This window comes from Wallemia mellicola (genome assembly GCF_000263375.1).
Source record: "Wallemia mellicola CBS 633.66 unplaced genomic scaffold WALSEscaffold_8, whole genome shotgun sequence".
NCBI lineage: Eukaryota > Fungi > Basidiomycota > Wallemiomycetes > Wallemiales > Wallemiaceae > Wallemia > Wallemia mellicola.
Genome location: NW_006531965.1, coordinates 27,701 through 55,612, shown reverse-complemented (window position 1 = coordinate 55,612; position 27,912 = coordinate 27,701). Strand labels below are relative to the sequence as shown.

General features: G+C 39.0%; 19 protein-coding genes across 19 annotated transcripts; 12 read left to right on the top strand and 7 right to left on the bottom strand.

The window, feature by feature from the left end:
- Positions 1-85: 85 nt before the first annotated feature.
- On the bottom strand, positions 86-2,429 carry WALSEDRAFT_32347 (hypothetical protein). Its single transcript, XM_006958004.1, has 8 exons — positions 2,405-2,429; positions 2,327-2,354; positions 2,243-2,269; positions 2,130-2,192; positions 2,063-2,084; positions 1,643-2,015; positions 1,194-1,615; positions 86-1,144 (listed from the first exon to the last, which is right to left on the bottom strand). The coding sequence occupies exons 6-8, from the start codon at positions 1,982-1,984 to the stop codon at positions 223-225; spliced, it is 1,686 nt and encodes a 561-aa protein (XP_006958066.1). The 5' UTR covers positions 1,985-2,015; positions 2,063-2,084; positions 2,130-2,192; positions 2,243-2,269; positions 2,327-2,354; positions 2,405-2,429; the 3' UTR covers positions 86-222.
- Positions 2,430-2,606: 177 nt separating this feature from the next.
- WALSEDRAFT_18239 (UDP-xylose and UDP-N-acetylglucosamine transporter) lies at positions 2,607-3,796 on the bottom strand (the record flags this gene model as incomplete). Its single annotated transcript, XM_006957968.1, has 5 exons — positions 2,607-2,765; positions 2,815-3,330; positions 3,376-3,394; positions 3,444-3,621; positions 3,667-3,796. The coding sequence occupies 5 exons, from the start codon at positions 3,794-3,796 to the stop codon at positions 2,607-2,609; spliced, it is 1,002 nt and encodes a 333-aa protein (XP_006958030.1).
- An 8-nt stretch (positions 3,797-3,804) lies between these two features.
- Positions 3,805-5,442, top strand: WALSEDRAFT_54351 (DUF1640-domain-containing protein). Its single transcript, XM_006958003.1, has 2 exons — positions 3,805-4,079; positions 4,133-5,442. Exons 1-2 carry the CDS (start codon positions 3,837-3,839, stop codon positions 4,493-4,495), a joined length of 606 nt encoding a protein of 201 aa, XP_006958065.1. The 5' UTR covers positions 3,805-3,836; the 3' UTR covers positions 4,496-5,442.
- Positions 4,025-6,542, bottom strand: WALSEDRAFT_57266 (hypothetical protein). The gene is made up of 3 exons (XM_006958002.1): positions 6,496-6,542; positions 4,138-6,442; positions 4,025-4,082 (listed from the first exon to the last, which is right to left on the bottom strand). The coding sequence occupies exons 1-2, from the start codon at positions 6,500-6,502 to the stop codon at positions 4,527-4,529; spliced, it is 1,923 nt and encodes a 640-aa protein (XP_006958064.1). The 5' UTR covers positions 6,503-6,542; the 3' UTR covers positions 4,025-4,082; positions 4,138-4,526.
- A 12-nt stretch (positions 6,543-6,554) lies between these two features.
- WALSEDRAFT_54350 (yeats-domain-containing protein) lies at positions 6,555-7,358 on the top strand (the record flags this gene model as incomplete). The annotated part of the gene is made up of 2 exons (XM_006958001.1): positions 6,555-6,581; positions 6,633-7,358. 2 exons carry the CDS (start codon positions 6,555-6,557, stop codon positions 7,293-7,295), a joined length of 690 nt encoding a protein of 229 aa, XP_006958063.1. The 3' UTR covers positions 7,296-7,358.
- Positions 7,359-7,845: 487 nt separating this feature from the next.
- WALSEDRAFT_54349 (cysteine proteinase) lies at positions 7,846-10,282 on the bottom strand (the record flags this gene model as incomplete). Its single annotated transcript, XM_006958000.1, has 3 exons — positions 9,481-10,282; positions 9,252-9,433; positions 7,846-9,204 (listed from the first exon to the last, which is right to left on the bottom strand). Coding segments are annotated over exons 2-3 (1,362 nt in total), but the record flags the coding sequence as incomplete, so codon positions are not given.
- A 38-nt stretch (positions 10,283-10,320) lies between these two features.
- Positions 10,321-11,575, top strand: WALSEDRAFT_68682 (cytochrome c oxidase subunit 7A; the record flags this gene model as incomplete). Its single annotated transcript, XM_006957999.1, has 4 exons — positions 10,321-10,337; positions 10,393-10,476; positions 10,522-10,544; positions 10,594-11,575. The coding sequence occupies 4 exons, from the start codon at positions 10,321-10,323 to the stop codon at positions 10,650-10,652; spliced, it is 183 nt and encodes a 60-aa protein (XP_006958061.1). The 3' UTR covers positions 10,653-11,575.
- WALSEDRAFT_60228 (hypothetical protein) lies at positions 10,518-11,575 on the bottom strand. The gene has a single exon (XM_006957998.1). The coding sequence runs from the start codon at positions 11,292-11,294 to the stop codon at positions 10,659-10,661; it is 636 nt and encodes a 211-aa protein (XP_006958060.1). The 5' UTR covers positions 11,295-11,575; the 3' UTR covers positions 10,518-10,658.
- A 114-nt stretch (positions 11,576-11,689) lies between these two features.
- Positions 11,690-12,132, top strand: WALSEDRAFT_18221 (winged helix DNA-binding domain-containing protein; the record flags this gene model as incomplete). Its single annotated transcript, XM_006957966.1, has 2 exons — positions 11,690-11,957; positions 12,008-12,132. Coding segments are annotated over 2 exons (393 nt in total), but the record flags the coding sequence as incomplete, so codon positions are not given.
- Positions 12,133-12,952: 820 nt separating this feature from the next.
- Positions 12,953-16,959, top strand: WALSEDRAFT_68680 (putative glycosyl hydrolase). The gene is made up of 14 exons (XM_006957996.1): positions 12,953-13,115; positions 13,164-13,193; positions 13,243-13,291; positions 13,338-13,389; positions 13,445-13,462; positions 13,511-14,240; positions 14,285-14,293; positions 14,337-14,720; positions 14,765-14,804; positions 14,851-14,859; positions 14,909-15,197; positions 15,242-15,490; positions 15,537-15,816; positions 15,865-16,959. The coding sequence occupies exons 1-13, from the start codon at positions 12,961-12,963 to the stop codon at positions 15,593-15,595; spliced, it is 2,073 nt and encodes a 690-aa protein (XP_006958058.1). The 5' UTR covers positions 12,953-12,960; the 3' UTR covers positions 15,596-15,816; positions 15,865-16,959.
- Positions 15,973-16,875, top strand: WALSEDRAFT_63980 (hypothetical protein; the record flags this gene model as incomplete). Its single annotated transcript, XM_006957997.1, has 1 exon — positions 15,973-16,875. The coding sequence occupies one exon, from the start codon at positions 15,973-15,975 to the stop codon at positions 16,873-16,875; it is 903 nt and encodes a 300-aa protein (XP_006958059.1).
- WALSEDRAFT_60226 (hypothetical protein) lies at positions 16,934-18,033 on the bottom strand. Its single transcript, XM_006957995.1, has 3 exons — positions 17,923-18,033; positions 17,257-17,879; positions 16,934-17,209 (listed from the first exon to the last, which is right to left on the bottom strand). The coding sequence occupies exons 1-3, from the start codon at positions 18,012-18,014 to the stop codon at positions 16,974-16,976; spliced, it is 951 nt and encodes a 316-aa protein (XP_006958057.1). The 5' UTR covers positions 18,015-18,033; the 3' UTR covers positions 16,934-16,973.
- Positions 18,034-18,060: 27 nt separating this feature from the next.
- Positions 18,061-19,354, top strand: WALSEDRAFT_57260 (hypothetical protein; the record flags this gene model as incomplete). The annotated part of the gene is made up of 5 exons (XM_006957993.1): positions 18,061-18,116; positions 18,162-18,443; positions 18,495-18,856; positions 18,900-18,913; positions 18,958-19,354. Coding segments are annotated over exons 3-5 (546 nt in total), but the record flags the coding sequence as incomplete, so codon positions are not given.
- WALSEDRAFT_28462 (Prefoldin, subunit 3) lies at positions 18,063-18,701 on the top strand (the record flags this gene model as incomplete). Its single annotated transcript, XM_006957994.1, has 3 exons — positions 18,063-18,116; positions 18,162-18,443; positions 18,495-18,701. 3 exons carry the CDS (start codon positions 18,063-18,065, stop codon positions 18,699-18,701), a joined length of 543 nt encoding a protein of 180 aa, XP_006958056.1.
- A 164-nt stretch (positions 19,355-19,518) lies between the features above and the next one.
- WALSEDRAFT_32342 (kinase-like protein) lies at positions 19,519-22,073 on the top strand. The gene is made up of 4 exons (XM_006957992.1): positions 19,519-20,838; positions 20,885-21,220; positions 21,264-21,497; positions 21,543-22,073. The coding sequence occupies exons 1-4, from the start codon at positions 20,161-20,163 to the stop codon at positions 22,062-22,064; spliced, it is 1,770 nt and encodes a 589-aa protein (XP_006958054.1). The 5' UTR covers positions 19,519-20,160; the 3' UTR covers positions 22,065-22,073.
- WALSEDRAFT_60222 (S-adenosyl-L-methionine-dependent methyltransferase) lies at positions 22,061-22,950 on the bottom strand. The gene is made up of 5 exons (XM_006957991.1): positions 22,876-22,950; positions 22,807-22,824; positions 22,592-22,757; positions 22,482-22,542; positions 22,061-22,431 (listed from the first exon to the last, which is right to left on the bottom strand). Exons 1-5 carry the CDS (start codon positions 22,923-22,925, stop codon positions 22,103-22,105), a joined length of 624 nt encoding a protein of 207 aa, XP_006958053.1. The 5' UTR covers positions 22,926-22,950; the 3' UTR covers positions 22,061-22,102.
- A 967-nt stretch (positions 22,951-23,917) lies between these two features.
- Positions 23,918-24,411, top strand: WALSEDRAFT_63974 (hypothetical protein; the record flags this gene model as incomplete). Its single annotated transcript, XM_006957990.1, has 5 exons — positions 23,918-23,990; positions 24,039-24,048; positions 24,095-24,211; positions 24,256-24,325; positions 24,370-24,411. 5 exons carry the CDS (start codon positions 23,918-23,920, stop codon positions 24,409-24,411), a joined length of 312 nt encoding a protein of 103 aa, XP_006958052.1.
- A 1,040-nt stretch (positions 24,412-25,451) lies between these two features.
- On the top strand, positions 25,452-25,961 carry WALSEDRAFT_63973 (hypothetical protein; the record flags this gene model as incomplete). The annotated part of the gene is made up of 5 exons (XM_006957989.1): positions 25,452-25,536; positions 25,584-25,593; positions 25,645-25,761; positions 25,806-25,875; positions 25,920-25,961. 5 exons carry the CDS (start codon positions 25,452-25,454, stop codon positions 25,959-25,961), a joined length of 324 nt encoding a protein of 107 aa, XP_006958051.1.
- A 1,079-nt stretch (positions 25,962-27,040) lies between these two features.
- Positions 27,041-27,663, top strand: WALSEDRAFT_60221 (thioredoxin-like protein). Its single transcript, XM_006957988.1, has 5 exons — positions 27,041-27,150; positions 27,197-27,212; positions 27,262-27,378; positions 27,423-27,492; positions 27,538-27,663. Exons 1-5 carry the CDS (start codon positions 27,066-27,068, stop codon positions 27,577-27,579), a joined length of 330 nt encoding a protein of 109 aa, XP_006958050.1. The 5' UTR covers positions 27,041-27,065; the 3' UTR covers positions 27,580-27,663.
- The last annotated feature ends 249 nt before the right edge of the window (positions 27,664-27,912 follow it).

Sequence of the window (27,912 nt, the reverse complement as noted above, 5' to 3'; positions counted from 1 at the left end):
TCAAGAATATATGACAATTGACGTGCGTAACCCAGCCATAAATTTTAAAAAATATCTTGCAAATTAAACAACTCTTGCAATAAAAGCTTGTAAAACGAAACATACATTGTTAATAACAAAGGATATCTTGACAAAGTAGAAAAAAGGTTAATAAGAAATTCAGCTGATGTGTTTCTTGAATGCATTAAATGCCGATCGTTAAAATGTAATTAGTCAACGTATTTACTTCTTGAGCTTTCCGATGACTGATTCTGGTGAGTACTTTTGAATAACTCCCGGTGGGTGTAACATGTCAAATTCTTCAGTAGCATCTCTACCTGCATAAAGGAGGATAGCCTTTTCACCACCTGGATGTTCAGGTAAGAATTTTGTCACGTCAAGGACCTCATCATTGATGATGACCCAACAATCGTCTTTCTTATTATGCTGCTTGACATCTTCGACTGTGAATTCGGAAAGTGTTGGTGGTTTCTTTTCGACAGGTGCTTCAGCTGGTGCTGCCGCCGGTGCTTCCTCTGCTTCATTCTTTTCAGCTGGAGGTAATTGAGGGAGACCGCTGACTTGCTCTCCAGATGAGCTTCCCCAAGAGTATTCAAGGGTTACTTTAGAATTAGAAGGATCAATTCTGACTTTAGTTTCGAGTGGACGACCGCTAACGTGACCTCCAACTAAACCAAGTCTTTGAGCAGCTTTACCGTTGAGGTTCTCAGATAGCAAGTAACGAGCAGCAGAGTCACCGGCAACTCTACCAAATACAACGCAACCAAGCAATGATGAACCACCCAATCTATTAGCACCATGGACACCACCTGCTAATTCACCACATGCGAATAAACCAGGAATTGGACCCTTTTCGCCCAAAATCTCAGTTGATGCGTTGATTTCAACACCACCCATGGTGAAATGCAAAACTGGTGTCATTTCTGCGACATGGAATGTATCATCTAATTTCCATTCATCACCTTTATCAAAGAAGAATTTCTTTCCGAATGGATCCTTTTTATCTCCATGAGCAATATCGTTGTAATCATCGAATGTCTTCTTGAGAGTTTCTTTGGAGACACCCATCTCCTTTGCAAGTTCGGTACCATTTGTGAACTTCTTCATTAAACCACGTCCAACGTAGTGCTTACAATGCCATTCACTGCGGTTTTATATTAGTCAAAAGATCTCAAAACCATTATATAACCCACATTTGTCTAGAAGCAGGACCGTTTAAAATCAAGCGAATAGGATTCTTCTTAATTTCCCACATACGACCAGTAACGTAATCACGATGACCAAGTTCATCACAGAATCTTTGACCTTCGTTGTCGAGCAAAAGACCTCCAACACCTCTGAGAGCTTCAGCAGCTAAGAATTTAACCTTTGCTTCAGGTTCCTTTGGATCAACGAGACCAGTTGGGTGTACTTGAACTTTCTCAAGGTCAACAGCAGCACCACCGATACCGAGAACAAGTTTGTGACCATCACCGGTAGACCATGGACCATTTGTAGTTGGAAGGTGAACCAAATCTGGGCGATACTTAGATAATAAAGACCCATCACCGAAATCAGCTGCATAACCACCAGTTGCGAGAATTACAGGACCAGTTTCAGTGAATTTTTTACCATCCTTTTCATATTCAACACCGGTGACGACATGATCATTATCTTGAATTAAGCGAGTAGCGCGTGCTTTCTTCAAAACTTTTGCGCGATTTGGTTGATTTTGAGCGATATCTTCGAGTTTTTCCATTAAAGCATATGTGATTGTCATACCAGGGAATTGACCACCTTCACCACGATGAGTACGTGGTTGTGAGTGACCGCCAAGTCTTGCAACTTTTGACAAATCGAGGTTGAACTCATCAATAAGCCATTTAATAGCGTCAGCTGATTTACCGGTGAGAACTTTGATGAGATCATCTCTAGCTAAATCCCTTGCTGATTTTTTGCTATCTTGGAAGAAAATTGAAGCAGAATCTTTAATTTCTTTCTGCATTTGAGCTTCTGTACCAGCGCCATTGATACCACTATTAGTTGTGAGTTAATAAGACAGTAGTGTGTGATAAGCGCCCACCTGGTAGCCTTTGTAGAGTTACCTAGAGAGATATTAGAAAGTGTTGCTAAGAAAATAAGAAACTAACCTCCAAAGAAAGATGCTTTGTCGATAACGACGACGTTTGCGCCGCGCTCGAGGAGTGTGTGAGCTAAGAGGCTGTCAACAAATCTGACCAATGATAGGCGATATTTTACAAACCTGCAGACAGACCGCTAAGTCCACCTCCTAGAGGGTGTGAGTTAGGATATCTCTATCGTAGGAGATCTAGAGATGGCTACTCACCAACGACGATTGCTTTCTGATTGTCCATCTGTGGGTCTGTATAAATAGATATACTATGAATGGTGTATATTTACTAACAATTATTATCCTACTCTTGGACGTTGATGTGAGAGATCTAAGTAACCGGTTGATTTCCGGTAGTCGACTCAGATGACCGAGAGTTTGAAGAATAAAATAAAAAAATTACAAAAACTATTAATTTAGACTATCCTTTCTAGCTATTCTACGTTGTTGGGAGGACGCAAAACTGAATACGACAGAGCCAATCTTAGACAATCAGCTATACGTCATCATTTAACAAAGAGAGACATACCAATACGGCCAGCGTACCAACTGTCATTTCGTTATTCCAGCTATTACCATACCACCATATGCTAAAGACCAATGAAATGGCTTTCCTGACCGTTAATATCAAGTTGACTGATAAGTTTGATACTTTCTGTCGTATGTAATTAGATAATGGTGTCTCCTTATAGACTCCCACATACCGCTGTTAACTTATTTACACCTGTGATACAGAGGAATTGAGTGAAAACATTCGCTACTAGGAGGATATGCATCTCTGGTATACCAATAGTAGACTCCCCAAGTTGAACTTTCGTTGACTTGTTGAAGTACCTCAATTGTGGTATAATATTTGGTAAAAAGAATGGAATGAGTGGCATGGCGAGACTATGACTGTAGAACAGCATCTCTGGCCAAGTATGTGAACCATACTTTGCATAGAGCTTTTCTTGATTGATGCCCATGAATCCTGACAAAATTAGTGCCAATGCGAGCATAGAAATTCCGACTACGTAATCCCAACTAAAGTCGAAATCAAGTGGTGAGTGCTCACTTGCAACTTCTGAGCCTGTTTGTGGGGAGTATGCGGTAGTAATTAATGTACCAGCTGTAACAACAGCGACGCAGACTATCTGTGTAAGCGTGTATCTCCTTCTGAGAACAAAAAAGCCAAGTAACATTGATACGCATAAACCTGATGAACGAAAGACGATATGTAGCTATATAACGATAAGTTGGATATTCAACTAATTATCTACACCCACGGGAAGTGGTATCTTAAACCTAGAAAAACAAGTCAGACAAACGATGAAAAAAAAAGTAAAGCGCCCACTTGAAAGCAAAATTATTGAGTAAATTGACAGCGATAAATCCAGATACGATAAATGCCCAATCATATAAGGGTACTTGCCGTGCCTTAAACCGCAGACTCCAACTGCTGGATAATGTAAGGAAATGTGGAAGGTGATAGACGGTAACAGCCGCAAATTGAGCAAACGTTAGTAGGATACCTTCGATATTGTGAGTATAGACCAAAATCTAAGAGAAGAACGCACCACAATCTGGACTTTTACGCATTATAGACTCCAATGACCATGCATTAGAGCAGCAACCACCAAATATTGCAGATAATATCGTTATCCAATCAATCAAAATAAAAATCCACCAAAAATTACGTCTACTCATATCATAGTAGCACCTAAAGTTAGGTTTCCAAGTTACGACGATGTTCAGAAATATAATCTGTTCTAAAAATATATTTAGAAGAAATTACGTTACATCACCACCAAATACTACTGCATTTGATACCCATGGTTTCGTTAAACGCTTAGAACAGGAAGGTGTACCAAAGCAGCAAGCAGAGGGAATCATGTTTGGATTATCAAACGTCATCGATGAATCCGTGAGGAATATGGCTGCCGATATGGTTAGTCGTGCAGAACATGACAGGAATCATTACACTCAGAAGGTTAGACTTGGGTATACGCTCTATTCACAACTAACACGGCTAACGCACCACAGGTTGATTTCGCAGCACTCAAATCTGAGATTCAATTACACGAGAAAAGCGACTTGACGTCTCTAAAAGCCGAGAATGAGCGTTTGATGGGTGACGTAGAAAAGCTCAAACAACGTTTGCGAGAGGAGATAACACGCACTCAAGCGGGTGTACGTCTTGATCTTAATCTCGAAAAAGGTCGTATTAGGGATGAATCTAGCGTGCAGGAACTCAAATTGAAGGAAGTAGCAGCTAGAATGGAGAGTGAAGTTGCCGCAGTGCGCACTCAAATGGAGTCCTCAAAGATGGCGCTCTTGCAGTACATCATTGGTATACTCACCGGTGGTGGTGCTCTCCTCTTAGCATACCTCCGTCTGATCAGATAATTGTACTATTATACCTGTAAAATTACATGCACTAAAATACAAAACTAGTAACTGCTCGTTGAGCTGCCTCTCTAGCTGCGTTAGGATTAGCTGGGGGTTCTTCTATATTATTGTCATCATCATTGGTGTTATCGTTATCTTGGGTTTCCTCATGATTGAGTTGTTCATTATATATAGTCTCACTTGCTGGTTTCTTTCTCTCGACACCAAGGATGCCCATCAATTCATCCAACACTTCTTTACCAGCCCGCTTCGATGCTCTATCTGGCTGATCAGGGGGTAAGAAGTTATCATCGACCGTTTCATCGATGATAGCAAGATTCTCGACATTTTCGCCATCGAATACAACCTCGTCACCACCGCGTTTGGGTAAAGAACCCGCATTAGTCTGATTAAGGAGGTATTCCGTAACGTCATCTTGGTCGTTCGTACCTTCATCTCCAAAATGCTCTTTATCGGTATGCGAGTTATCCGCGATATCTTCTTCCTCGTGAGTATTGCGAAGATGCAGCTCTAATCCACCTCGGTTTGGTTTCTTCGACGCGCGAGAAGCACAAGAGACGCCCTCGTCTATGCCCTTGGCGTAGCTTTTGAGAGCCTGACTGAGATGCGTGTGTGCAGCATAATAGCCCTCGTACTGCCTCCTGGTGTAGCATTCGAAGAGAACATCGTGTGCTTTTTCGAGATTCCGCAAGGTATCCAAAGTAAGTTTTCCCTTCTTGTCATCTGTGTCTACTTCTCGGGGCTCATCAAGTATATCAAGACCTTCCTGCATCCTACCGTTCAAATTTCGTAAATTAGTTGCGAAATCGCGAGTTAAATCGCGTACTTTCCGCCAATAATCATCCGCAATTTTGGTATATTGTAAGGCAATGATTGCACAAACAAGTTCTTTGCGCTCTTGGTGTAGATTCTGACGAAGTTCCCAAAGACGTGTTTTGGAAAGCACCGGTTGGGGTTTTGTAGGTGTGATATCTGATGGTTTGACGGTCTGTTCTGGCGAGGAGTGTTCTTCGAATGGTTCCTCAATTGGCTTCACAAACTGCTGTTTATCTACCAAGCTGCTCTTTCTTGATGGTGCCGGTGATATATGTCCAATAGGTGTACCAAAGCTATTGGACATCAAAAGGGGAGGATTCCTCTCAGAATCCACACGCAGGTGTTGTTGTGAAACGGCTCTTTGACGAACACTTTGTGGTGGTCTCAATGGTGGTGGATGTGCATGTGATTTCGCTCTTTGACGAGATGCCCTACGATTAGTGTCATCCCTTCCTATGTTGAAAGCCTTATTCACGGGGGACTGAATGTAAGTGATAGTGGGTGACGTACGTGGCGTCTCAAGTTCTATTTCTAGATCCAATTTCCTTTCGTTTCCTGGGAATACTTGCGAAGTATGACTTCGACGGTCTTTACCATCTTCATGGCGTGCATACATTGCTTTCAAGGCCTTGAGTTCTTGGTCTTCACTAAGCTTGCCGAGTGTATCGCTCATACTCATGTACATCCCTTGTAAATCAATGAGACAATCATATAGACGCGTTTTACACCCAATGCTCACACCCACTTGCGAGAGAATCGTGTAGTTGATTTTGTCATTGTCAACAAACAGATCGTGTATAATTGCTAGATAACTCAATGATTCTGCCTTCTTGCTCGACTTTACGAGTGTTCCAATGGAAGATACAACTAGTATAACGATGAGAGTGAGAATCCTATCAGTAGCCAACGTGAATGTGATTATAAATAACTGTATATAGTGCCACCTGAGGTAATTCTCCGGATACGGGATATTGACTGGGTCATTAGAGAGCAAATGAGAGGAGACAAAGAGGAATTGTATATTAAAGCTGCTTATTTCCCAGCTACCTGGGAGAGATATAATATCAGATGATTCCTCAGTATTTACATTTGTATCCTCGACTATAGATTCATGTTCTATGCCCTGCTCTAAGTAAAAGTAAGCGGGGAATAAAACAAAAATACTAATAAAAGACACTCACCTTTCATAAAATCATCTAGTGGCGTACTCGCATAAACGACGCTTTCCATCCGTACGTTGATGAGTGCTGCAAATAAAAGACTACGGGTGAGTAATAGAAGATAGAACAACATATGACGAAATCTAAAAACATACTAGGGATTGCAGATATCTCGCCCGTTCGTTATTGGGAATACGGCTAGGGCTATAACTCAATCTGAGCGGGAGAATGACAAAACTATACCAGAGAACCACACCCACAGGTGGACGTTCTCAATACGCTCAGCTAGTAGTGATAAAGAGGGTGACTACGACGATGGAGTAGAGGGTACACTCGATGACAGCCTTCAAACCTGGCTTAAACGCGTCCAAGTTAGGTTGCATGATACATACAAAGATAACAACAAAACACTGGATAAACCACCATTCGTCGTTAGTGAGACTGGTTGGGGAGAGTTCGAATTGGTTATCAGATTGCATTTCAGTCCAGAATCGGGTGAAAGACCGCTTACATTGCACCATATGTTGAAATTACACCCTTGGAATGTGACGAAGAGCATTCCACGGGATGATGGATTACCACCAACTGTACACAGCTGGCAATATGACGAAATCGTCTTCAACGATCCCTATGAATCATTCTATAACCTTCTCATAGCAAATCCACCAGCAGAATTACCAGATGATGGTGTAGTAACGAAGCAAGCACGTGAGGAGGAATCAAAGAAACTAAACGCAGTCAAGAAGGAAGTCGTACAATCGACGACTAAACTCCGTAATGAGCTCATAAAGATGGAAAACGAGCTCAAGAATATCAAATGAATAATTTGTATAGTAAGTACAATAAAATAAGACCAAGAACTATCCCAACCGTGTATTTGTAACTTGAGTTTGCATGTTTAATCCTTTGTTTGATATTTGTACGTGCTATGCCATTACGAAGGCTGTCTAGTATACCTTCCTAAGCTTATTTAATAAGGCGCATCTATATAAACTATAGACTCACACCCTCGGTAAGATCACGCATTTGGGATTCAGATTGGTCGTATATATCACCAGTCGCATTCCTCAGCCGTCTGAGTTTATCAGAGAGACTCTCAATTGAATCGTCATTCTGTTGCTCTATTTCCCGCCTTTCGGGATTTCTTTAATCGTTTAACTACCATTTCTATCCTCACTCACGATGACATTATGATAGAAATGACGAAACGATGCAAAAATATAACAAAACACATAACAAAATTAAATTTTATCTTCCCATTGGAACCCTCTTATAATAGAGCATATAACCATGTTTAGACACGACCTCCTTTTCGTTAGACTTTGAAACCCGTGAATCTGCACAATTATACCACTCATTGCCAGAATTTACATTAGCAGTGTAATGTCCAGATTGAAGGCTACCATAGTGGTTTGTAACGCCATAAAGTTCATAAATAAATGGCGGATGTTGAAGTGTTGGATCATCTTTGTTCGTAATTCCATAATATTGATTCGCCATGTGAGGTGTGTACGGTGTAAGGTTAAAATTCTTGAGGGGGTATGTCACCAATGTTTCAATTTTATCACTGAATGGTCCATTGAATGAGAAGCGTTTTAATTGAATTAGAAGGATAGGTGGAAGGCGAGCAATTGATAATCTTTTTATTGACTTTCTTGCTACTTTACAATTTGGACAATTCCATGCGTTATCCTTCTCCATAACTTCATCTTTGAGAAAGGAGTCCAAACAGGTAGTCAAGGAGACACTACCTTTGAGTTTCTTCGTTGGAACTGGAAGTGATAAATACATGAAAGAGTTGTAAGTTGTGCTTGTTTTATGACAACTCATACATTCCATTCTATTCCTAAACTGTCCTTGGAAGTAATCTACTATTACACTATCATTCATTTGCTTATATCGCTTCCATTCTCTTTCTGAACCAAGGGGTGTAGGCAATGACTCAAGGGCATCATTGTTGGTATCCTCCGTCGGCTTTTGTCCTTCGCCAACCATGAGGTCCTCATGAAGACCATCAAGGAGGAAAGACAAAAATTCCTGAGCGTCATGTTGATCAGTACCTATGAACTGATTTGCAAAGGTGCATATATTCTTTCTAAACGTCATTGGACTAATGAATGTGTATTGTTCACGCCACATATGAGTCAAAATCTGAGAAAATGACTCCGCCAGGCGTCCCTGCATACCCATTTTGTTATTATGATTTACGAAACGTCTCCATACACCACTTGTGAAGAAACGAGCGAAGGGTATCGTTGCTGATAAGCATTGTAGTGTTGAATTCATGTAGCAGGTATTACCAAGATTTTTCAATCCTGTTAAACCGGTGACATCACCATGCCAATAACTAGCTTTAAAAAGATGTTGTTGATTCTTAACAGCCTCTTGAGTATTCTGAGTTGGGTAATTAAATTGTAAACCACCATTGGTAGCAGGCGACAATGGCTGAGCCGTTGGTGGAGGTAACTTTGGTGTACTTGTGGAAGTTCTCATGATTGATTGGTCTTTTGATATACTTGGATAATCAATAGAAAGGCGAGGCCTATAGCCAGAGTAAGGTTCTGTGTCAACTTGATCACTCCGTCTGCGGGTGTGAGGTGGACGGCGGGATGGTATCGGAGGTGTAGGCAATTGCGACCGATCGGTGACAAGTACTTGTGAAGCTGGCTGTGGAGGTGGTTGATAGGATAGGTAATCAATTGACTGGTTTGATTGATATGATGGTGATTGCTGAGAAGACTTAGAATGACAATAAAGGTGAAAAAATAGAGACTCACCATAAGTACACTGGAGTTACGTTTACCAATATCAGGGGCTGCCGAAACACTCCTTCCTGCATTGGCGAGTAACTCTGGGGTTGGTACTTCGAATCTCTTTCGTGAGTTTGACGATGATCCAGTATCTTCAACGCCGACGTCGCCTATGAGTTTCTCATATGCTTGAAAACCACCTTTGAGAACTAAATCAGGGAATTAGAAGAGTGTTTTATGATAAGCCACAACATACCAACTGGAGGATGCTGTAAATCGTGAAGGTTATCAGCTAATCTCGTAAGGGTAGGAGGAATCGTAGCCCCCGAGTCGTTGTCAAATATCACGACGCATTCAAATAGGCTTCTTTTTTGAAAGACCGAGTGACCACGACTGGAGCTTGACTTCACGATCCTTTCGAGGGTTGCCGGGGTGAGATCAGGAGTGAGAGAATTTGGATCAATCCAGACAACGCCTGCTCTACCTTTTCCACCTGGTGGATGTAAATTGATGCGCCGCCGCTTGTAGTCATCCAAAGGGCGACAATCGAGGAGGAGTGTGGCTAAATCACCAAAAGTGGTACTCGAAAGGTACTTGTATAGTTTGTGAGGGTCGATCGTTTCAATTGAAGTATTATTGGGTATGGCGGAAGGGATAACTTCCCAATTATCAGCATAATTGTTGCTAGTTGAGGGTCTATTGTAGTCGTCGTCAGATTGATAAGAGAAATCCAACTCGGATCTAAGGATAGCCTCTAGAGTGCCAGCTGATTCTATGATTAAAGGTACGTTGGTAGATAGAAATGTCGTAATTTGTGAGGATAGCTGATCACGTCTGGATCTGAGCTCTGGGTGTTTTGATAGGATGTCAGCGACGCCTGCAGCTCTCAACCACAAGACAAAAGCCTGGCTATTGTTACCAATCTGGTGTTCCAACTGAGCGGATCTGATGAGCTCTATGAGGGTGTTGTACCACGCCTTCAAAGGGTAGTGACTATTCGGAATCCTCGCCTGATCTCTTAATTTATTTAATTTATAATTTGTTGTCCTCGTCGTCGTCATCGTCACCGTTGAAGAGCTCTTTAATAACTTCAACGATGTACTCTATTGCACCGTAAGTAGTAAATAGTGAAAATAAAAAATTGTGTATTTATTTTTTCAAATTTTAGTATCACCGGTAAATTTAGGAAATCTGTTATTAGAGATATCTCTGTTTCATTAGGTTTGGGCACTGCACTTGGATACGCATACTGGTGAGTATATTATCTACTAGACGGTCTATGCTCATAAATACACAGGTGGGGCGTACATCTTCCAGCTAGTTAGTATAGCCTCTTAGCTATGTGGTACACCATCTAACACCCCCGTAGACAGCCAAAGAGATCAATTCTATCTCAAACTCGCAAAAGAAAAAGAAGCTAACAATTAAATAATATTATCTAGATTTTACATTCAATTTAGATGAATTAAGTTTATTAGTTGATCTCTCAGTTATCTTCTTACTATAGTAGTGTGTCTCTATAGCTAGTCCATCTTTGTTTCTTTGTATCGGTTGGGGGGAATGCGTATATCCAACTACTTGAATAGCCATCGGTTTTATTTCCTCTATATAGTTATAAACCTCTTTCGAGGATAATAGACCACGCCATTGGTGGTGTTTTACTCTAGCAGTAGTGTATTCAAATTCTGGATTATAGTTATTCGTATATCCATCTGATACGTACGATGGTTTTAGTAGCTTACTATCAAGCTTGACTAGTGATATCCACTCTAAGACGTCTTCAACGTTAGTACCTTCGTTAGGTACAATTGAGTCTATTTCGTTCAATGTATATTTAGCTTTTATGTCACCACTTCCGTCAGTTGATAATACAGGTGATTTCGTAGACATCTCGATTCGACTCCGAGTGTGACCATAAAATTTACCATCAATTATGGCTTCATTGTCAGTTAAAGATAGCTGTGTTAGATTATTACTATCCAACCAGCCAAAGTGTCTATTATAAAAAAAATCCTTAATGTCTACATCATTGAGGGTGATAACATTTAATTCAAAAATTAAATCAATCATTTAAATAATTATGTGGGTTTGGTATATTAAAAGAAGATTGTTTTGACGCTATATTCAGTAGTTTATCCTCTCTGAGCTTATCTAACCTGTGTATCTCCCTTTGTTGGTTAGCTAGACTGTTATATGATGATTGTAGCTGTTGAGATTTTAGATTATTGTTTATCTCTTCAAATGTTTTGTTTTTATTATTATAGCTCTCCAAAATATCAAACCATTCAAATAAGAAGTTGTTATCATTATCAATTATTAATTTATCATTCTGTTCTAACATTGAATTAACTGCAGAGGAGTATCCCCTCTTATGGAGGTAATTTATAACTATATTATCTAACCTATGATATAATAAATATTATTATTTACTAGGAATTATCCTCTCTCACTCCTCTACCGTCATCATGGATGATGATTTATTAAAACCAACAAAGAGACCCTTAGATCATACGCCTTTACAATCAAATAAAAAATCTAAACAAGGCGCTTCTTCGTCCTTTGTACCAAAGCTATTCCAGATGGTAAACTCTAACACTAATAACCTCATCACTTGGAATCTAGCGGGTAACTCCTTCATAGTAGCAAATCTCGGCCAGTTTAGTAGAGACATCCTCCCAAATCACTTTAAACACTCTAACTTTAGTTCTTTCGTTAGGCAGTTAAATATGTATGGTTAGTCTTCTGACCTTTTCTTCTTTTCAGACCTTCTAAATACACTTTAGGTTTTCACAAATGCAACAAAACTCCAAGGGGTCAGAAGTCACACCCTGATCATCAGGTGTGGGAGTTCAGCCACCCTAAGTTCCTTAAAGATAGGCCTGAGCTTTTGGACGATATAAAGAGGAAAGTTTTAGATGCACAGGATAATACAGACAACACAAACACTTCACCTAATAAATCAACAGACTTAGCTTCCTCGGTAGCCCTTTTACAACTCAACCTTAATCAGTCTAACCAACGTTTGCTATACTTGGAGCATCAGTTACACCAATATACTTGCGAAAATCAACACCTAAAAGACGTAGTTAAACAATTATACGCTTTCCTATACGGAACCCACGGTGGTTTACCTTTCGAGTATCCTCCTCAACTAATGCCTGGACATGCAGAAGCTAATATAGCTTCACCCGTACCTCAACCTGCTCAGTTACAGCCTCAGCAACCTCCAATATTTATCACTTCCCCTGATACTAACTCGCAATCTGTAATGTCTCCTTATCCTTATTCTCCTTCGCAATCTTCAGTTGCTTCTCCAGTCGCAGATATGTCAACAGCACATAGTTCTCCATACGCTTCTGAATATTCCACTAGCTATAATCAACCGCCACTCTCGCCCCTTAGTTTAGGGCCACCGCAACAAATCTCTCAACGACCGATGAACTTGTCAGTCGATACTAATTTTAATCTCTTTAATCAACAATCACCTTCTTCTAATAGCAACCTAACCGGTTTGGGTATACTATCTCCTTCTACATCTGACAACAATAGTAGACGTCTCAGCGCACATTCGCATACATACTCGAATAGCTCTTCGATTAATGAAAATAATGACCTTATATAGTACAGCTTCACGCAAACTTCTCATTCTAAAAAATGGATCTTCTTTTCTTTTTACCTTCTTTGTTGTTTTATTTATTTATTTTCCTTTGCGTCATTTGACTTTGATAGAAACCAAATGGTAGTACAATCGGCGAATTCGAAATTAGCGTTTCATGACAGAGAGACAGATATATCTGAGCATGGTATAATTGGTAATTGTAGAACTGCTGCATTAATTAGCGTTAATGGCACCGTTGCGTCATTATGTTGGCCATATTTCGATAGTCCGAGGTTAGTAATGTTGTACTGTAGAAAAATTTCTTAATTTATCAAATGAAGTATATTTGCTCGTATAGTTGACGTACAAAAGTGTGTTATCGATTACTATTCCCACGCTAAACTAAGATTAAAAAAATAGGGGCGGACATTGGAGTATGGAACCACAAATGACAACAGTTAGCAAACAGGTAGGTTATGGTTCTTATCATTGAATAACCCAGCTTATTCAGTTAGATGTACCTCCCTTCGACAAACATTCTGGGTACGAAGTTCTTAGCGGATGATGGTGAGTTTTTATGTCTTTAAGTACCTTCAGCTTGGCTTACAATATATATATATAGCCGTCGCAAACGTTGAAGGTGGGCTTTCTCTCCTTAAAAAAATCACAATCTAAAACATGATGAAAGATTTCATGCCACTACCGAACCCAGCTGATCCACACCCGGAACCATATTTACCATGGTTAGTCCGACGTGTGGAAGTTCTTAGAGGTACCATGCAATTCTCCTCTGAATGTGCACCAGCTTTTGATTACGCCAGATCAGAACACACAGTTCGCTTATCGAATAATGATACAGTTGGCCACTTTGACTGTATGAATCACATCCACGTAGATCTGAAATACACTGTTAGTAAAGGTACGAACAACACACCAGAACCAACCGTTAAGATGGTAATAAGTGATGTCTCAGAGAGAGGTTTCAAAGGTAGCGCTATTACATCTCAATTTACACTCTCTGAAGGTCAAGTTGTTACTTTCATACTCTCACAGCGTCCTATACCATCTAGCGTCGCTGAAAGGAACATCAGTAAGGCTGCACCACCTTTAAAGAGAAACGATAGTAGCCAATTTCAAACTTTCGATCCATATGATGAACTCGGACATTCTACTCTTTGCTCTTCTCATAGCTTTGCCAATCCAGAAGTTGATTTCAAGTTTACTGAAAAATTGCTTGAAAGTACCCAAGCATTTTGGTTGAGTTGGGTAAGTAAAATGAAATATAAAGGAAGATGGAGAGAAATAGTACTCAGGAATGCACTCACGTTGAAACTTCTGACATTCTCACCAACGGGTGCTATCATTGCTGCACCAACTTTCAGTCTTCCGGAGGATCTACATGGTGCGGGGCGCAATTGGTAAGTTTGTGTACCTTCTAAATTACTTTGCTAAACATTAGTAGGGATTACAGGTGTGTTGGTTTTTCTTCTGCTGTATTTAGTTCACATATATAGATACGCATGGCTGCGTGATTCATCATTCACCGTGTATGCACTGGTAAGGCTCGGTTTCCAAGAGGAAGCAAATGCCTATGTTGGTTGGATATCAAGTCTCCTTCAATGTCCTAATGATGATGGTGGACTTCAAATTGTCTACACTATTCACGGTGAACGCGAGATGCCTGAAGTTGAACTTAGTCATCTTGAAGGACATAAAGGTCAAAAGCCAGTACGCATTGGTAATGGAGCAGCTGATCATCTCCAATTGGATGTCTACGGTGCTGTCCTGGATGCTGTATATCTTGCTCAAAAGTATGCTAAGCCCTTATCATATGATAATTGGGTTGGTATACGCAACCTCGTCGATTATGTTGTCAGATCTTGGGATCAGCCTGACTTGTGAGTTGAATATACAACAAAATTCTTATTAACAAAGCATTCAGATCAATATGGGAAGTACGTTCACAAAAGCAGAACTTTTTGGTGAGTAACTTACGTTCCTTACAAATCCCTCCAACATGACAATTAGTACTCAAAGGTATGTATTTCTAAGCGATCAATAGACCACAATTTAATCATATATATAGATAATGTGCTGGGTAGCGATCGATCGTGGTTTACGTTTAGCTCATAAGAGATGCCTTCCATGTCCAAACCGCTGTAAATGGTTTGAAGTACGTGACGCGATTTATGAAGAAATTCAACAGAGAGGCTACAACAAGGAGCTTGGGTTCTTCTCACAGAGCTACGAGAATAATGACGTCTTGGATTCTTCTGTGCTCATTATGACGTTGACATTCTTCATACAGCCATGCGATCCGAGATTATTGTCTACACTACAAAAAATACTAGCATCACCGGAGAAGGGCGGTTTGAGTGAGTAATTGAGTTCTTTGAGAGTTTTATTTAACAAGGCACAGCTTCTAATAATTTGGTGTCAAGATACGATGTCACCAAAGTCAATGACGGGATTGGCGGTGAAGAGGGTGCATTTAGTTTGTGTACATTATGGACTTGTGAAGCATTATGTCGCGCTGGTGCGTATGATAAGAAGCTACTCACGCAATCGATGATCATGCTCGAGGATTTCCTTGGTTATGCATCCACGTTGGGACTATTCAGTGAGGAGATTGGTAAGGGAGGGCAAGCGTTGGGAAATTATCCGCAGGGTGACTATCACTTTATTCGATTATATTTTTCTGACAACTCATCTAGGCTTCTCCTCCGTCAGCTGCATATCTGCATGTTTCAACATCGACAGAGCATCAGGATGAATTCGTGTTATTTCTAAATTTTATTTTTTATTTATCAAAAAATGAAGGATTTTTATTGGTGGCTAAGCAATACAATAGGGGTCTTCTTTGTGATGCTCTAACTTTTTGAGGACCGAAACCTTGCATAATAAGCAGAACCCTCAAAATTTAGCAGGGCATAAAAACTTACAAACCTTATTAAAAAGGATTAAAGAATAATTTTCATAAAAAACATATCCTAGGTGGGTAAATTGCATCCGTTCCTGAGAATGTTTTGACAAGAAATAAAGGGGGGAAGCTTCAATTAAGACTGTCAAACTGATTTCTGGGAACCCTCGTTCTACTACTTTCAAGAGTTAGCTTATAAACTTATTTTTATTATCAAAACACGCAAAAGAATGGACTCAAAGATTTCAAGAAATCAATCTGAGGGAAGCCATAAAAGGGATGGTGTTTTTGGAAGATTATCATCATTTCCTTTCGAAGAATCTAGCGGTATTGAAACGTCGATGATTGGAAAGAAACCAAACTTTATTGCCCCAAAGTTTGAAAGAGAATATGATTATCAATCTACCGCAATAGAAGAAGAATGGGACGAACTCGCTAGAGCTAAAGCAGAATTAAAGAAACGTGAAGCTGAAATAGCAAAATTAACTGAGACATTATCACTTAGTAGTGCGACTGTCTCATCAAAGAATAGCGTATATAGTGAAAATAGCGACCATAGTGGACGAAGCAGACGTAGTTCAAAGATGACACAACACAGTGCACCAGTTATCGTACAAGCCGTCCGTAAAGTTGATACAGGTGGGGGTATGTGGGGATTCGAAGCACCTAATACGCTACCAGTTTTGATGCCAAATGGCGAGATAGTATACCCACGTAAACCACGTCCAAAGATGCCACGTAGTGAAAGACTTCGTAGAGAGAAGGAGGCAGCTGAAAAGCAAGAACGTGAGAAGGTACTAGAAGAGCAATTCAAGAAGAATACGAAAGCTCGTGAAATGAATGATGCAAAAGCACTCGAAACTCTCGAAAAGAGTATCCTCACTGAGCGTAATAGAAGTCAAAGCGTCAGCGGTATGCCTTTCAAACAACAACATCAAGCAGCACTTCATAAATCCAAATCAAGCCCTCCTGATCAAATCTCAGCTGACCATGATATCGCGGAATATCAGTTAGCAAGACAAAAAGCTTTCCCTATTCCAGAGCCTTCATTTGATGATGGTATATCCCTCGCCGAAGATCACAAATGCTCACCATTTGCTGTTTCTAATCTCAAAAAACTTTTCAAAAAGTAGGACACAGTAGGACAGTGGAACACTTTATTTACCCCGAATTTGCACGCATTAATGCTTTGTTACCTTCATTTGTCATTATTCCATTACACTTTCTTTATTTACAACGTTCCTGGTAGTGTTACATTATCTGTGTCGTGAGATCTGCTACGATGTTTGAGTGAATCGACGTGTGTATTTTCGTATCTCTCCTTGTCAGCGTCACTTTTACCGCGTAATTCGTTTTGTCTCTTCTCGAAATCTACACTCATCATGGCTGCCGCAATTGGTGTTGCGATTGAACAGAGGAGCCCCACAATTGGTAGGCGTTCAAGGAGGGCAGCCATGAAACCAAATGCTGAGTTTGTTAGTGAGACAGCCACAACAGTAAAACAAAAAGCTCACATCTTAATTCGAAACTTCTCTCTTGAATAAACAACTCTTGTTCGTATGCTGTCATACCTTTTTTGACAAAGTATGGTTTAAGGAGACGGCGTGCGAGAGCAACTGAGCGAAGTGCAGCACCCAAAAGTAAACCGACACCTGGAAGCACATCCAATGGGAGTAATATAACCTTTGTAATGAACAGATTTAACAATTTTGATCGTTTTTGACCTTCAAAGAGACCTCTCCAGCCGGTCTTTCTGGATGTAGCTAACTTTTCAGCGCGTAATTTGAGTTGCTTTCCTGATTCAGTCTCTAAGTTGTACTCTTCAACGTATGGACCCCAAAATGAGTCTGATTTCGCGCGTGATTGGATTGTTAAATCGTATGCAATCTTCTTCGATTCGGCGATACGTTTGTAAAGTAAGAACTGCAATATAGCAGTCGCTTGTGCACTGACAAACATAAAAGTAGCAAAAGTAAGTAAAGGTATATGATTTTCAAGTGCTTTTGTTGTGTATTGTAAGACTTTTGGACTATTACTCATAAAAGTAGCAACGATTTTCTTTTGTATTTTCCACGTCGATAATGACCATAATAAAGCAGAAATTGCACCTCTAGCTAAACCTTTGCGGCATATTAACCTAGATTTCGTCAACTGTGTAGATAACGAAGGAAATAGCTAACCATATAGGATTTCTAACTTTTTCATCTGTTATTAACCTATATACACCAACTAAAGAATATAAAGGTGATATATTTAAAAGTTCTTTTGGCATATCCTGATAGTAGGAGTCTAAGATATCTCTATCACTATAACGACGAGGATGAGTAAAAAACTAGAGAGTAATCCACGTAACATACCAGCAGCACCTTTTGTAGTGAGTAGACGTCTATAATAATTTACGATATAACACCCCATACAGAACGATGTCGTTGAGTACATTGGTGGACAGGATGCAGAAGTTGATAGCGCATTGAAACAGTTTCAAGAAATGGCTGCAAAGTATAGATACATGGAAATATCTTTACTACAAAAGAAAAAGTCATTAGACGTTAAAATTCCTGATATAAAGAAGACATTAGCGATGGTTAAACATTTGAATAACAATAGAGAAAGTAGCAATAAGACACTATTCGAATTGCACGATACATTATACGCAGAAGCTGAATTAGAGAATACAGACGTCGTCTATTTGTGGTTAGGAGTGGGTTTGCATTCTTGGTAGACTGTACACCATCTAATATACTCCCTACAGGCCAACACCATGCTTAGTTATAAAATACCAGAAGCTATTGCGCTTTTAGATAACAAGTTAAAGCTCGCAGAGACGTCATACAAGAACAGCAACGAAGACTTAGAGTTCATTAGAGAACAAACTACTATCACAGATGTAAATACAGCTAGAATATGGAATTTTGACGTAAAGAGAAGACGAGAGAAGAGAGAAGTTGAAGAAAAATAATCTTGTAGCCAAACGACGATGAACAGAAGTCACTTTTTGAATGATAGATTGATTTACATTCCTGATTTCATTACCCAATCTGAGGAGAATAGCTTGATAGACACTCTAGAGAATCGTATAACACAACGTCAATGGAGGTATGACGGCGGTTATAAGTAGGTAGTTAGTAATGTATTACATCTATAACACCAAACTTAGGCATCAATTCATTGGTTAGTTAACTTGTCTTTATTTACAATATACTTAGTTATATCAGGTGGACAACTAACAAAAGCTGGAAAGTTAATACAGAGTAGCACACCTGATCATATAAACAGCATTTATACAAGAATACAGGATTACACTTCTGTATTACCCAACTATTCAGAGTTATACGTCATACAACCAGGACAAGGACACTCTGGTAGTGTGAAAGCTACAACAGCTACTCTAACGTTATCGACACATCTAGTAGTGCAGACTGAACTTGCTAATACACCCATATTATTAGAGCCCCGTAGTTTACTCATAGCCGTTGATAATGGACCGCCTAATGTTATTCCAGGCGCAGTTGATAGAGTAACTTCACCACCAGCTTCTTTATTAAACGCAGAACATTTAACAAAAGATAAATATAAAAGATTCGTGATTTCTGGTGGTCAATTACCGCGTTCGGAAGGATACATCTTGACGATGTATGATATAAAATCAATAACTAAATCATTTATTGATGTATTAAAGTAATATTTTCATTATTATATTCTCATTTACACGCGTTTCTGACTTTATGATCTCTTGAATAGCAACCACGATAAAAAGGAATAAAGAAATAAAAACTAGCAGCTAAATAGCCCAATGGATACGCCATCAACGCCTGCTAAATCTAATAATCAACAATTACCAACGCTCTCGCCTGGTACTCAGGAATTCCTCAAACGGCATAATCTAGATCAGCGTTTACTAGACAGCGACGACGATGATGACGATAGTTTTGATCCTGCTTTACTAGCTAGCGCATCCAGAAATGCTCTAGCTAATTCAAAGATCACAACTGATAGCAATAATCTAAAGGAATCATCGAATAGGGATTTAAAGGACATTTCTAATAAGGACTTATCGAATAGACCAACTGCAAACCTCCCACGTAGAGCTACCCCACCTGATTTCAAAAGGAGTAGCCCTTTAAGTGCTAGTGTCATTGCAAACTCTAACGTTAAACCTACAAATATAGAAAATAAAGTATGTTTTGCTATCCTTTTATGGATATTCTAACATAAACACGTAGACACCAGCGAATTTCCATACTCTAACGCGTAAAGATGTGCCTTCAAGTCAACAGCGTCCATTGAGGTTACTCCCGGAGACACCAAATATACCATCAAGTTCAACATCACAAAACCCGCGTACAGCTACTTCAACTGTACGTCGTCGGCGACCAGCTGCAGGCACACAACGTCCAGATAAGAAATGGACACCTGCAATGTTACAAATGCTTCAAGGTGGACACGATGAGGAAGATTTTGATAGTCTAGAAGGTAGTGATGGTGGTGCTTATCAATCGACTAGTTATAATACACCTGAGAGTGCCATCTCTGGTTACTCGCCTGAAAATAACAGAGAGACGAAAGAAAGACCAATGCTTGGACGTAGTTTTCCAAGCACCTCGAGTTACTCAGCGAGCGAAAATAGTGTGAGGAATACGCCGCCTTCCGTAACTCGTTCGACCCATAATCTCAAAGAGAGAGATAGTGATGAAGAGGAGCGTCATAGGGCAGCTCTAGAAGAGAGAAGGAGGAAAGACGAAGAAGAGGAAGAACAGCGGGAAAGGGAACGACAGCAAGAGCTTGAACGGGAAAAAGAACGCGAGCGAGAACGTCAAGAGAAAGAGGACCGAGCGAAAAAGGAGGTCGAAGAACAGCGAGAACGAGAACGGCAACAGCAAGAAGAGCAGCAAAAACGACAACAGGAGGAGCAACTTTTGCTGCAGCAACAACAACAGCAAATGGAAGAAGAACAGCGCAGACGACAACAAGCATCAGCACCTCCACTCACGGACGCCATCGTCCCACTTCAACCGCCATCCTATGTACCACCTCAGCAGATGGCTTGGCCGCAGCCCAACCCTTATCTCGGTATGCGTCCTCCAAGCTATATAAGCGTACGTGTTTTATTTACTAGTCAGACGAAGTTAACGTACTTGGAAGGTTAATGGTGTACCATATATGCGATTAGATGAACTAGGCAAAGGTGGATCATCGAAAGTTTATCGCGTTCTTAGCTCGCAGAATGAATTACATGCCATAAAACGGGTACGCCTTGACAAATGTGACCCTGAAACGGTTACCGGCTACCTCAATGAGATCAGCTTGTTACAGCGACTTAGAGGCAACGACCGAATAATAAAGCTCTGGGATTGGGAACGTACAGGTGGTAAACTAGTTATGAGGATGGAATGTGGTGAAATAGACTTCGCCCGTTTGTTGCATGAGCAGCAAGGTAAGCGTTTGAATATGAACTTCGTTGGTATGTATTGGGAGCAGGTGGGTTTTAACTTTTGTTTGGTGTTTTACTGAAGATTTTTAGATGTTGCGCGCTGTACATGCTATTCATGAAGAAGCCATCGTACATTCTGATCTCAAACCTGCCAATTTCGTTCTCGTGAAGGGTTCATTAAAACTCATTGATTTCGGAATTGCAAAAGCTATACCTAATGACACTACGAATATTCATCGAGACTCGCAAGTCGGAACAATAAATTATATGTCGCCTGAAGCAATTACAAACCCATCAGGATTGGGGAACAAGCGGGGGTTAAAGGTGAGTGGAATTACTGTTGGGGTCGCTATCTAACAACCACTCAAGCTGGGTCGACCTTCGGATGTCTGGTCATTAGGATGCATTCTTTACCAAATGATATATTCACATCCGCCATTTTACCATTATCAAAACATCCACAAGAAGCTTTCAGCTATACCTGATCCTAACGTCGTTATAGATTTTCCGACATATAGTATACCCGTCGAACCACCACAGCGGACGGCTAGTGGAACTTATGAACCAGTTCATCGTCAAGATCTCGCTGTTAAAGTTGATCAAGATGTTTTGAAAACAATGAAAAGTTGTTTAAATAGAGACGCAAGGAAGAGAATGACTATACCTGAATTACTTGATAGTGATGAATTTTTACAACCAAAGCAATCAACGCAATCACCGAACGGAAAAGCCAACACTTTGAGTATAAATCATGCACAAATGAATCAATTAGTGAAACAAGTTATTCAATTCGGTAAATCACAATCGAACAATCCTAGCGTACTCAAACCTGAAACAGTATCTGGAGTTACACAAGCATTATGGAAAACATTAGGCGATGCGCAGAATTAATATGTAGATTTTGTTTATTTGTCGAATATAATATTACATTACAGTTTATTGTACTTAAGTGTGTATAAGAAGTAACTAAACCAATCACCAACCTCTTGGACAGTGAGTGACCATTCTGGATTGACGTTAAGTATTGACCTCCGGAAGTGCGGTTGACCGAAGGTAAAGTAAATGAAAATACTCTCCGGATTTTTCTTCAATACGCGTTCAACTTCGCGAACTTCACTGACACAATTTTCAACGATCTCTTCTGAAGGATTCCAAGGATCTTTTACACCAGCGAGGAGAGCATCCATTGTGCCCTTATCGATAGCAACGTCAAAGCTGTTATCTGGAAGGTCTAATTTGCGTATATCCATTACTGACCCTAGTGGATTTTGTCAGGTCGTCGACAAATTTGAATACAATTTCACGTACATTCCATTCCCACTCTATCTATATTTGCTTCTCGCATTTTTTCAATACAAACCGGTGAATACTGATGCTGTTTGTTAGATAAAATTTGAAAGATGAAAAGCCACATTTACGTCTATATTGAGTATATTATGGTATCCATCGTCGTACATATCCCTTGATAGAGTTGAATTTCCGCAACCTAACATCAATATTCTGGCATCTTTATTTGGAATTAAAGGAGCTAAATGTTCACGAATATCTGAGTATTTCTTAAACCAATCGAAATCACCGTTATCCCTATACATTTAGTTAATTGAGAGTTTAGATTGTAGGTATATCTTCTCACTTTGTATATCTCTCATCCCTGAGTGGTATTAAATGTGATAAATATATAATATAAAAGATAAAAGCTCACCAATACTCTTGTGTCATATAATCAGCAGTTTTGTTAGCGACTAAATCCATTTTTCTATCTTTGATGACCAAATCTAAGGAGCAAATGAGTTCAAATGACAACCAAGCTGTTAGAAAGTGATAATCGGATAATCTAGAAAGTTATGCTTATAGCGTATATCATTAAGTGTAAAAATGATTAAATGTTAATTCATCTAAAACCTTACAAACGAAAAGTATGATATATCGACACCATTAGGTGTAATATTAATATCCCTTATCTTATTCTTATTTGACTAAAAAAATGACAGCTGTTGTTATATTTTGATGCAACATGATTGATAATTTACGCATATTGCAAAGACTGAGATTATGGAGTAGTACCTTTGTATGATTAGCTGCGTAGATTCAACCAATGAATAATTGAAATGTGCATCACATTTGCTTGATTGTGAAATTTCTTATTATCTTAATAACTGGCTGGGATGAACAACTTTGAATTGAGTAAACAGATTCTTGCCGAGGAATTTCACTACTGGGTTGTATGATTTAGTTTACCATTTGGACATATTAACAATCAGTAGGTGTAAACTATTCAGGCTAGTGAGCTAATTTACCAGTGTAATAATCTTTCAAAGTAGCAAGGAATTTAATTTGTTGCTAAGCGCCGTTCAGATTGGTATGGTCATTGCAGGCAGTAGTGGATGTGTCTCAAAAATGGATATGAAGCAGATGAATATCAATGTGCGTTTGATGACTGATTGTTGAAAATCAGTTAGAATGTAAAACTCAGACTGTGATTTTCCTGTAGAAACGATCAAAATCAACCGTAATCTCTCTCATTTCGTTTGGATAATAGCTCAGCAGTTTAAAGGTTCCGTATCAAGCTATATCCAAAAAATGGCCAAAATTAATGTACAAGAATAGCTCTTTAATACTCTTTAATCATTTTATCATCTTTTTTTTTTAGTAAGACATACATTTTTAATCTGCAATGACTAATGCTAGTGGAGCATTTATAGATGTCTTGAATAACTACAAACAACACGAAAATGCCAGCGTTTATGCCAATTCATGATTTAAGTCAATTGAATGACATGGCTAGTATTCCATTGCCGATTATTATTAAAGTTAAAGGTGTGTATAATTCGTTTATCATATAAACATTTCCTGATATTATATTAGATGACTTTGAGTGAGTTTATACTTGTATATTATATATGCCGCCTAATGTCTTAAAGTTACTATGCGATTGATTCTAACCTCGACGACCTCATCGAAGAGCATCCTCAAATACGATTGGCCACATTCAATATTTATGAGAAAACTGACATTGCTATGAAATTAAATGCTATACAGTAAGTATTTAAATTTATTGACTGCACCATTAACAAAGCGTCAGCGCCCCAGCTTTCCTCTTGTACCAAGCAGGTGAAATAAAGGACAGTATTTCAGGTAATATACCAGAACAAGTGAGTTCCTATTATTTTCCCCTTCGTTTAAACATTTCCCTTAGGTCCAAGCATTCATCGAGAAGGCGAAAGAATCGGTTCAATAAGAAAATTGAATTAACGCATTTATATAATAGCCTATTGATGTACTTCATTCATGTGTGACTAAGTCAGCAACTCTATGACGTAATACAAAACAAAACAAAAAACAACCTAAGCGGTTAGCAGCTAAATAACCCAATTCATACACCATCAACACCTGTTAATTATGATAAACAACAATGAATAACGATCTCACCTGGTACTCAGGAATCTCTTAAACGGCATAATCTAGATCAGCGTCTACTAGGCAGCGATGACAGCAATCATTATAGTTTTTATCCTGCTTTATTAGCGAGTTGCATCTAGAAACTTACTGACTCATCGAAGATTACAACTGATAGCAATAATCTAAAGGAATTATCGAACAGGGATTTAAAGGACTTTATTAAACAAAGAAGTATCTAGTTGACCAACCATAAACCTCCGACTTCTGGTATTCGCATGAAAATAATAAAGAAACGCAAGAAAATCTATTAATTGGGCCTATTTTCTTGAGCACGTTGCCGTCTCTCACCCGTTCGACCAAGAATATCAGAGAAGTAGTGATGAGACATTGTGTAATACGACTATCCTAGTAGAGAAAAGAAGACCGGCGAAAAAGGAAGCCGAAAAACTGCGAGAGCTGCAGCAGCAATATCAGCAAATGGGAGAAGAGCAGCGAAAAGAACAATCATCTGCACCTCCTCCCAGGGAAGCTGTTGTCTCATTCTATTGCCATTGTATGTCTTCCATAGATGGATATTATTGTATGTTTAACGAAATTTAGATACAATGTAGAAATTTAGGCTGTAATGTTCTTATAGAATGCTTGGGTTGATTATAATCTCTATTATTTCGATTGAATAGTAATTGAGCGCTTTTAAAGTTCTGTATCAAGCTATGCCCATAAAATGTGGTCAAATATATTATATAAGAACTCTTCAATACTCTTTTATTTACTTTATCACATATTTTATAGTAAGACAATCCACTTTTGATCTGCGATGACTACATCCTAGTGGAGCGCGTATAGATGATGTCTTGAGAAACTACAAACAATACTGCAATGTCACAATTGATACCGCTTTATGATTTAAATCAACTCAACGATTTCGTTGATCTCCCACTTCCAACTATTGTTAAAGCTAAAGGTATGTATAATGCGTTTATTATATAATGCTTTCTAATACTATTCTAGCCGGACATGAGTGAGTGCATATTCGTATGTAGATATATATTTTCCGCCTAATGTCTTAAAGTTACACTGAGATCGATTCTAACCTCAGAGAGTTTATCGCAGAATATCCTCAAATTAGATTGGCCACATTTGATATTTATGAGCAAAGAGACATTGCTATGGAATTGAGTATCACTGAGTATGTATTTGAATTTCTCGACTGGCCCATTAACAGAATATCAGCGCCCCAGCTTTCCTCTTGTATGAATCAGGTGAAATTAAACATAAAATTACAGGTGATATACCAGGACAAGTGAGTTTCTATTTTATTATTATTATTTTTAACATTCCTCATAGGTCCAAGAATTTATCGAGAAAGCAGAAGAAGCGCTTCATTAAAAATGGAATTAAAAGATCTATGAATGCCTATTTAACTATTTCATTTATTCGTGATTGTCAGAAACCCTATGACGTAACACACAAAACAACCTGAGACATTATTAACTGAACCACACAATGGATATGCCACAAACACATGGCAAATCTAATAATTAATAATTAACACTGCTCTCGCCTGATATTCAGGAATTCCTCAAAGGACATAATCTAGATCAGCCTTTACTTGGCAGCAACGACGACGACCACGATAACGACAGTTTTGATCCTGCTTTATCAGCCCACACTTCCAGTAATTCTCTAACTGATTAAAAGATTACAACTGGTAGTAATAATCTAAAGGAATAACCGAATAGAAATTTAAAGGAAATTTCTGACAAGGATTTACTAAATCGACCGACTGGAAACTTATAACTTCTGCCACACGCCTGAAAATAACAGGGAAATGAAAGAAAGTTCAATTCTTGGGCATAATATCACAAGCATTCCGCTTTCTCATTTGTTCGACACAGAATATCAAAGAGGTAGACACGGAGTTGTTTCATAGGGTTGCCCTAGAAGAGGAAAAGAGGAAAGATGAGGAAAGAAGAAGAGCGAGAACGAGAGCGACAGTAAGAGAAAGAAAGAGGAAGAGCCATAACAACAGCATGAGAAAGAAGACGGGGCAATAAGGAAACCGAAGAATAGAGCGATAGTGGCAGCAGCAACGACAACAGAAAATAGAAGGAAAAAGCGAAGGTAACAACAGGTATCAGTACCTCCACCCGCTGACGCCATCTTCCCCCTTTCAGCCAACATATGGATATTATTGTAGGTTTGATGAAAATTAGGTAGGATCCAAAAACTTAGGATGTAATTTTGTTAGAAAATGTTCAATTGGCTGACGTCTTCAATATTTCGTTTGAATAATGAGGCAATACTTTTAAGGTTTTGTAACATGAAATAATAGCCTTGAAACGCGGCAGAATATATTACATTAGAAACCTTTGAAAGCTTGTAATAGTTCATCATATATTTTATTAGTCAGTAAATCCATTTTTAATCTGCGATGACTAAATCCTAGAGGAGCGCTTATAGATTTCTTGAATAACTACAAACAACATAAAAATGACAGAAATCGTTCACGTTAAAGATTTAGAACAATTCAAGACTCTTGTCGGTAGCTCAAAGCCAACTATTGTTAAAGCTGAAGGTGTGTATAATGCGTTTATTATAATCATTTTCTAATATTACATCAGCTGAATGGTGTGGTCCGTGAGTATATATACACCGTACTATTAATCCCTATTAATGTGTTCTAAAGTTGCAAAATGATTGCTCCTATCGTCAAGAAGCTCGCCGATGCAACTCCTCAAGTTCAATTCATTTCATTCGACGTTGATGAGGCTTCTGACATTGCGGAGGCATTGAGTATTAGAAGGTAAGCATTATATTCTCTTAAGTGCACTGCTAACGAAATGTCAGCATGCCAACATTCTTCTTGTACAAATCAGGTGAAAAGATTGATCAATTCTCAGGTGCTACACCACCACAAGTAGGTTTTTATTATTCACCTTGACCTTTTTAACACTCCCTTCAGGTTCAAGCATTCGTCAAGAAGGCAGCAGAATTGGTTCAATAAGGATATTGAATTAAAGGATTTATATAAATGTTTAGCGATTTATTTTACTATGCGTGATTAATCAGCCATTTGATGATGTTACACAAAGAATGTGATTCATTTCGCCGAATCAAAAATGACATGTAATGGTCTTGATAGCCACTGTATTTGTGTATATTTGGTAGTATTACAGTCTATCACTTCTCAATAATTAAGATTAAATATTATTCAGTTGTCCGCACAGTATACATGGTGACCAGTTTAATTATTCAGAGGAAAATTTTCAAACCTTTCAAAGAATCAATCACGGTGTTTCTGTCATCGGTGAATATCGTACTTAACTTACCAACAAGC